Below are 9050 nucleotides of genomic sequence, written 5' to 3' on the forward strand. Positions count from 1 at the left end.
TGCCACATGTGTATTCCACCAACGCGCATTGGAACAAACCTTCTCCTCAAAGGGAGAGGAGGCCTTTACCCCAGCAGTGGGAATTTACAGGCTGTTGTTGTTGTTGTATATTATTTTTGCTACTTATAAAAATACTAGCGACCCAACCCAGCTTCACACGGGTGCAATGCTGATGCTAAATATAGTAGAGAATGTCTAAATTATCAGTATTTCTTCTCTTTATTGCCCATTTGTCATATACAAAAAACTTCCTGTCGAATAATTCATCTATTAAATAAAAACGTATCAAGATCTGTTGCGTAATTTTAAAGATTTAATTTGTGTACTACGACATCTAATGATGATAATTATGAAGTGTAAGCGACTATAATTTGTTTTTATAATATTTTGTATTGTTAAGAGCTAATTTAATCAGTTGAGGGTTTAAATTAACATAACAATTGGAAGGCACATACAAGGATTACTTAATATATCTTATTAATTTTCAAGTTAGTCTTCATTTTAAATTTACAAATATTAATTACACGATTTACAACAATACACAAAGACAAATAATTTACTTTATGTTTAATCTAACTAATCGTATGAATAAAATGTAGGGCGAGCAGGTAACAAACCGACATCACCAAGCGACGGTGTTTGTTCGATAAAGTCGCTCATATTTATGAAGATTATAAACAGTGTAATCGTAGGCGGAGTGTACTTGTGTTCCGATTATTGTATTTTTAAATTAGTCTTAAAGCAATTTTCTTTAGGATTATACTTATAATAATATGTATTTACATACGTGATGTGAAATAACTTTGCTAGTTTCATAACGGATAAGCTGGTACAGTTAATGAGAAAATATTTAATAAATATGGTAATAGGGATTATATCGATAGTTGTATAAATGATAAAGGTACTATTGAAAAGAAAATGTCTAATAAAACGTATAACGATCTCCTTTGTAATACGTCGGAGTTAATCGTTGAAGCGACACAAGCTGACGAAGCGGTTTATGAAGCGGGTAGCGCTGAAAGATCAACGTTCCAGCCGCTGTTGTCGGAGCTACGAGTTAGGTACACAGTGTTGCTATTAAGACTAGATGCAGTGTACGATCAACTGTTGCAGCCACAAAAGCGCTTGATTGTGAAGCGGTTGCTTGAAGCTTGTTTGGGAAGACTTTTGGAAATAAAGCATGAACTCGTTGAGCTGCACTTATCTGATTATACTTATGATGATGATGAGGTAAATTACTATTATATATATACTAGCTGTGCCCCCGGCCTCGTACGCGTTTGAATTTAATAAAAAAAATATGATTGTAGCCTAAGTCCCGTCAAAATCGGTTCAGCCTACATATATAACGGATATATTTTTAACAATAAAATGTATGTTGCTTAAGTGCAATCATTTTATTAGCTAGTATAAAAATATATAAATTTAATATTAAAACAATGTCGTAGCTGAAATGTGAGAAAATGTGTAAAAAGTATTTTTAATCTTTGTCAAAACTTGAAAGTACTTCACGATTTTTTGTCTTTTATAGTCTATTAAGAGTGTTTTGTTACTTCTAATTTATACTGGATTCATTCAATATGTCAAAGCATGTTTGTTACAATATAATGATTTAATTTATAATTTTAAATACTTTCAAAATCAAAAATCAAAATAAACTATATTCAAGTAGGCTTTTACAAGCACTTTTGAATCGTATTTTACAATTAATTAAAGATACCACCGGTTCGGAAAGTAGATTCTGCCGAGTAGAACCGGCAAGAAAATCAGTAGTTACTCTTTTTCAACATTTAATGTAAAGTCAAGTTTCCTAAGCGCTTAGTATGTTATTAAGCCAAGATTTTGTTTTTGTAGAACATATATCAGTTGCCATTAAGGGTGATATATTACGATCATTTAGCACATGAGAAATCTGTTCGAACAAATTGAAGGTCACACCTTTGGATTCTTCAGTTTACATCTATCTACGTATCTATAAGGCTAATGAAATATATGTACATCATTAAAATTATCATTATGTTCTTAGAAACAAGAACCATTTTTTTTAAGAAAAAATTTCACAATTCTCAAAAAAGAAATTATAAAACGAATCTACTTGAAAACAATTAAATTTAACAAACAAAAATTATTTAAACAAAAAGTTCTAAAACAATAACAACAATTACGTAACTATTTAACAAATTTCCTAACGGAAACAACGTTGCCGAGATGTTGGCCGATGTAAACCGAACAGGCTAGAGAACTTGCCGGGTGCTAGTGCTACTTTTAGTACATTTTCCCCACTCTTCTACCTCATGTCCTCTATAATATTAAATACGTACATTTCAGGCATTAGTCAAATTAAGCGTTACTCCACACGAAGCGGAGCCATGTATTCCACAATATTTTGTAAGAGAAAGAGAGGAAGAAGTCGAAAGACGTCACAATTTCATCACAGACACGCTGAGAAAGCTCGGCTATGAGCCCCCAAAACCCAAACCCTTGGTGCTCACTGAACAGCAGGCTGTGATCATTATACAAAGTCACGAAAGAGCGAGGCAGGGCCGTTTAAGGTTTGAATTCATTGGAATATTCTAGAATTTTTAACGTACAACTGGGCTTGGTGATGGTAAGTGGGTACAACTGCCCATAGATAGGTAGTACGTAATATTAGCCATTCCTTATATCGTCACTTAAGGAAGCTAAGAAATTATGTTCCTTGTGCTTTTATTTATACTAGCTCACTCACCCATATTTCACTGTTTGGTGGTACATGGGCCTGCCCTCCTCCTTCAGCCCTCCCATCAACTTGATCATTTTCATAAAATAATTAACATTAGCTTCAAATAGTAAAAAAAATATTCAAATGTTAAATAATCTAATGTATGAATTTGTTCTAGAGGACAATTTATGAAAGAAATTCGTCTTCTAAAAGAGAAAGGTCGCGATCAAAAAGGTGAAATGTCGTCATCAGCAGCAACTGCCATCCAAAGAGTTTGGAGAGGATTCATTGCTAGACGAGACACTCGTAGGAGAAAAAAAGAAGAACAACTTTTGATTGGAATGGCACTTCCAGCATATTCTGAGTCTAAAGCTGTGGCAAGATCTGAGGAGGTAACGTAAAACTAAAATATAATAACCACACTTTAATGCTAAATTAATTAATAAATAATAAATAAATATTGAACAACATCACATATGTTACTCTGATCCCAATGTAAGCAGCTAAATCAATTGTGTTATGGAAAATCAGAAATTATGAAGGTACCACAAACACCCAGACCCAAAACAACAGAGAAAACTAATGAACTTTTTAGCTACACTGACTCAATCAGGAATCGAACTTGGGACCTCAGAGTGGCGTACCCATGAAAACCGGTGTACCCAATACTCGATCACGGAGGTCGTCAAAATTAATTAAGTTTTCTGTGTGGTTGAAAATACTTTGACAATTAAATGTATTTCTTAAAGGTTAAACAGATTCGACGCAATCTTCAGAAGGAACGGGAAATTAAGTTTCAAGATGCTTTAGTGAAAATTGAAGAACAACTTCGGGCTCAACATGGTGTGAAGATTAATGAGCGCATAGCCGATGAATTACGACGATGGATATCAGAGTACTATGAAAGAACTGGTAAATTACCAGAATTTCCTTCGGAGGAAGGTGGAGGTAGCAGAGCCATGTTCAGTCGACAAGGCATGTTGTCTTTCTTATTTTTATAAAAACTATATTATTATTATACATACATTATGCTTAATAATTCCTAATTTTATTCTGACTAAAATGTTTGAATAATGTTATACAGGTACAGGAATTGATAGTGATCTCAGTAAATCATCTCCTGTATCTTCAAAAGATTCCAAAAAAAGTAAAGAAAGTAAAGATAAAAAGAATAACAAGACGGAAGAGAATAAAAATAAAGACGAAGCAGATGATTTGAAGAATTTTAAATGCACATCGTCAGCCTTTCTTCAAGACATGGTCAATTCAAATGAAGAGTTAGTTACCATATTTTAGGTATTGCTAATATAGATGACGAATTCAAAATAAATTAAAACATCTGATAATATATTTCAGATATGAAGACATATGGAAGTACAGAGATGATGACGTCATACAGCACGAAGAATATGACAAGGATATGATAGAAAGAGACAAAATGTTAAAAATAGAGCAAGAAATACGTAATATTGTAGACGAAATGATGAGAAGTGAGCTAGAACTTCTACAAGCGGCTTTTGATAGGGATAGAGCTCATAAAGGTAAAAAGGCTAAAAAACCGCAAAAGAAGGTAAATTAAATTTTTAACTAATTTAATAAATTTACATCTGATAATAGTTAAATAATAATAGTATAAATGTCTGTGTTTAGGTGCGAAGAGGAGGTAAAAAGAGTAAAAAAAAGAAGGAAAAAGATTTAACACCGGATAGAACTACTGAATCATTGTTTGAGGAATTAGTGACCAATGGTATCATCCGCCCGTATCCTTTTGTCAAAATAGACGACTTCATTGGAGAGAAAAGTTATGCAGCATCTGAGTGGCGAGGCCAAGGTCGAGAACCTTTGCCTTGCTTGGGAGATATAAGACAGCTCGTGAAAGAATACTGTATACTCCCTTTGGGATCTGAAACTGTCAGAGCAAGCGCTCCGATTGTTCGATCGGTACTAATCACAGGTCAATTGTTTTTGTTTAATCTATAGTGTTATGAATAGAGAATCATATTGAAAATTGTTACAAATATTTGATATCAATCAAAACTTTTATCAGTATTCAATATCAATAAATCTATCACAATCTATTTAGATTTGACATCCACGACAATAATGGAACACCAACAATATCATAAATTTACTTATTATATGATAATGCTTAAATACATAAGGGAATAATTATTGATAGACTAGTCAAATAAAAAGATGACTATTTTAAAAACATTCTTTTACGTAACTTTATTATATCAGTATTCATTATATTTTCAGGACCTTCGGGAAGTGGTAAAAAAATGTTGGTTCACGCAATATGCAGTGAAGTAGGCGCTATGCTCTTTGATTTAACTCCTGCAAACATAGTAGGAAAATATCCTGGAAAGACAGGACTAATCATGCTTATACATCTCGTCATGAAAGTATCAAGACTCCTCCAACCATCTGTAATTTGGATGGATGATGCCGAAAAACCTTTTATTAAAAAGATCCCGAAGACTGATAAGACAGATCCTAAAAGACTAAAAAAGGACTTAGTTAAGATAATAAAAGGTAATCGCAGGAATATTTAGAGTATAATTTGAAACAGGTAGAGCCGAGATGGCCCAGTGGTTAGAACGCGTGCATCTTAACCGGTGATTGCGGGTTTAAACCCAGTACTACTAAATTTTCATGTGCTTCATTTCTGTTTATAATTCATCTCGTACTAGGTGGTGCAGAAAAACATCGTGAGGAAACCCGCATGTATCTAATTTCATACAAAATTCTGCCACAATTTGTATTCCACTGGTGGTATACCACATCTCTTAGGTAATAAACTTGACATAGTATTGTTTGCTGACGATACTTCTTTAATTTTTAAAATAAAAAGACGTCTTTTAATGTATGACGATGTGAACAATGCTCTCTCAGAAATAGTACATTGGTTTAGTGTCAATAATTTAATGTTAAATAGTAAAAAGACAAAATGTATTAAATTCACTACTCCCAATGTAAAATGTGTCAAGTGTGTTTAGCTATTTCCACAGTATTATGTCGTATGGCATCCTACTCTGGGGTAATGCAGCTGACAATAATACTATTTTTGTACTGCAGAAGAGGGCTATTCGTGCAATTTATAACATGGGCCCAAAAGATTCGTTAAGATGAATTTAAAGAAATTAAAATAATGACTGTCGCTTCTCAATTTGTTTTTGATAATGTTATGTATGTACGCAAAAATATAAATGATTTTCCCAAAAATTGTGACGTACATTCCATTAATACTAGGAACAAGAATAAACTTGTTATGCCTAGTACCCGATTACACAGGGATAGTAACTCTTTTTTGGGGCAATGTATACGTTTTTACAACGGGATCCCAAATAACGTTCAACAATATTCAATTATAAAATTCAAAAGAATCGTTAAAGAGCGTTTGTGTGCTAAAGGATAATTCAGCACTAATGACTTTCTAGTTGACTGCACACCTTGGGAATGAGATGATCGCCTCCAGGCTGTTTCAAATAACAAGAAGTTGTTTATTGTTGTAAATTATAAATTGAGGTACTTCTCAGGTCTGAGGTATTATATTCCGAACCGATGGTAGATTTTCGACAATCAATAAGAAAGTGTAAACACTTCTATTTTGAATAACGGTTTTTGACTTTGACTTTGACTTTGACTGGAACAGCGTGGTGGAATATCATCCAAACCTTCTGCTCAAAGGGAGAGGAGGCCTTAGTCCAGCAGTAGAAAACTTACAAGCTGTTGTTTTTGTTGTTGTTTGTTGTTGAAAAAAGGATGAGCTACAGTTTATTTTTATCAATGTTTGAAAATTTTATATCAATCACTTATCTCTGTATATAGACTCATAAAAGATATGTTCGAAGACGTTTTTACAATTTTACAGGTATTTGTCCAGAAGATCGCGTTCTATTTGTAGGCACGTGTCGAACTCCTTGGGAAGCTGAACAAAAACTTTTATTCCAATGCTATTCAAAAGTCATACAAATTCCGAGAGCTGATTATGGCAGTATATCTTTGATGTGGCAGACGAAACTTCATAAGGCTGGTGCTCTATCTTCGAAACTGGAACTGTCTTGCTTATCACGAGTGTCTGATTCTTACACCATTGGTAATTCTGTAACAATATACTTATCTTCTTATATAACTGTTAAAGAATTTACATAATATTATACAAGTACGGCTAGTCCTACCTAACTAGGATTTTACGCGCTCATCACAAGTCTTTTGTTTATGATATAGATTGGTGAATGGGCATATGAGCCACCTGATGTTAAGTGGTCACCACCGCCTATAGACAATGGCGCTGTTAGAAATATTAACCATATTAGCCAATGCACTACCAGCCTTGGGATCTAAGATGTCATGTGCCTGCAGAATATCTGATGAATGGGTGATACCTACCCAGACGGGCTTGCACAAAGCCCTACCACCAAGTAGAACGCGTAAATATTAACGATAGTTGTACATAACATTGTTACGTAATGTAGTTACACATTTAGGGATAAGGGAGCTCAAAACAACAGCTAACTCGCTTTTTTGTAACCGTTACGATGAACGACTATAGAATAATTGTCGATATGCGCCTTAATGATCAATCAAAATGTACATTATTTTCTTTTCTTATTAGGAACTTTATTAGCAGCTTTGGATTCTGTTCTTACAACTAAGAGGCGGCTGCAGTTACGTGTGCGAGCTCTCACCGCCCAAGAGGTGGCAGTTCAGCTGAGTACCCTGGAACCTGTATATGCGGAACAGGTAAGACCCTTAAAATAACACAAAAATATTTTTTATTTTGCTAGTAATCACCGTAGCTTTATATGCGTTTATTAATATACATTTATATACGTATATTTTGATATGTCTGATATGACGGAAATGATAAAAAATTAAAAGAAATTTGGTCGACAGCAATTCATTTACTAAGAGAGCTGAGATCGCCCAGTGGTTAGAACGCGTGCATCTTAACCGATGATTGCGGGTTCAAACCCAGGCAAGCACCACTATATATATGTGCTTATTTTATGTTTACAATTCATCTCGTGCTCGGCGGTGAAGGAAAACATCATGATCAAACCTGCATGTGTCTAATTTCATCGAAAATGCGCATTCTACCAACCCGCATTGGAACAGCGTGGTGGAATATGTTCCAAACCCTTTAATGGAAGAGGAGGCCTTATCCCAGCAGTGGGAAACTTACAGGCTGTTGTTGTTGTTATTTTAATCCAATAAATTATCAGATAACATTACTAATTACCTAACCCTACTAATTACTACTCCATAAATCATTATTATGTGGCTTTGTAAAAACTTAGTGAGTTTAATCGGATACATCTAATACGTTATATTCCTAGGATTCGGCAGCTGAGTCGTGGTGGCTGAAAACTCCCATGGAAAGAAGGCGTCAAAGAGTTTTGCAGAGGCTACTCGAATTGGAACAGGAAAATGAAGAGAAAGCTGCCGCTGGAAAGTAGTTTGACGTTTTCGGAAAATCGCGAAATCGAATTGAAAAATATTTTTAACTTATAGAATAATCCATTTATAAATTTGTACCAATATTAAATCGTATAAAGTAATAATATGTTGTTGTCAATTTAATATATAAGACTCGTGTGATGATGAAACCTTCCGTTAAGAGTTACACGAGAAAACTTTACTGAGTTCTTTAATACCATCCACTTTAACGTAAGAAATATAAACTATTTCTTACATCGTCAATACGCCACCAACCTTGGGACCTAAGATGTTAGTCCCTTGTGCCTGTAGTTACACTGGATCACTCACCCTTCAAGCCGGAACACAACAATACTGCGTACTGTTGTTTAGCGGTAGTATATCTGATGAGTGGGTGGTACCTACCCAGGCGGGCTTGCTAAAAGCCATACCGCCAAGTAAGTCGTCGACGTTTGAAACGCTATATTACCACATTCATAATGAATATCATATATTATTAAAGCTCTGTTGATAAAAGTTTATTAACATAAGAATTAACAACATTAAATGCTTAAATATATATACAAATATGAACTAAAACTAGTTACTGTATAAATCTTGACCGCGTGGAATGGTGGCAAGAATGCTAGCAGCATTTCGCCGTTGAATCACAATTCCGATCCTCTGGGCAAAAAACGAACCAGCCCTCCAGTGACCAGTTGAGGCAATGAGGCGAGGTGTTATACTTTTGATGAAGCTTTTTGCACCACTACTCCAAGGGCCATGCATTTTGACAGCAAATGGAACAAAAAAGTAATTAGATATAATACACGAATATTTAGTTAGGGTCAGACCTTGAACTTGACCAATCATATCGCTTAATTATATTTCAAATGTTGTTTATTTATTGTTATCTTGTGATTAGTAT

At 34.4% G+C, this 9050-nt stretch overlaps 1 protein-coding gene across 2 annotated transcripts; it reads left to right on the top strand.

Annotated features, from left to right (window-relative positions):
* The first annotated feature begins 703 nt into the window (after positions 1-703).
* On the top strand, positions 704-8180 carry LOC124538427 (IQ and AAA domain-containing protein 1-like). Of its 2 annotated transcripts, none has more exons than XM_047115481.1 (11): positions 704-1230; positions 2329-2552; positions 2880-3093; positions 3451-3676; positions 3786-3978; positions 4058-4271; positions 4352-4655; positions 4961-5236; positions 6576-6800; positions 7320-7447; positions 8044-8180. In XM_047115481.1, exons 1-11 carry the CDS (start codon positions 919-921, stop codon positions 8161-8163), a joined length of 2436 nt encoding a protein of 811 aa, XP_046971437.1. In that variant the 5' UTR covers positions 704-918; the 3' UTR covers positions 8164-8180. The 2 variants fall into 2 exon arrangements, with proteins under 2 accessions (XP_046971437.1, XP_046971438.1); XM_047115482.1 differs by having other exon boundaries at positions 7335-7447.
* Positions 8181-9050: the final 870 nt, after the last annotated feature.

The sequence above is a fragment of the Vanessa cardui genome, chromosome 20 (genome assembly GCF_905220365.1).
Source record: "Vanessa cardui chromosome 20, ilVanCard2.1, whole genome shotgun sequence".
In the NCBI taxonomy this organism is placed as follows: domain Eukaryota; kingdom Metazoa; phylum Arthropoda; class Insecta; order Lepidoptera; family Nymphalidae; genus Vanessa; species Vanessa cardui.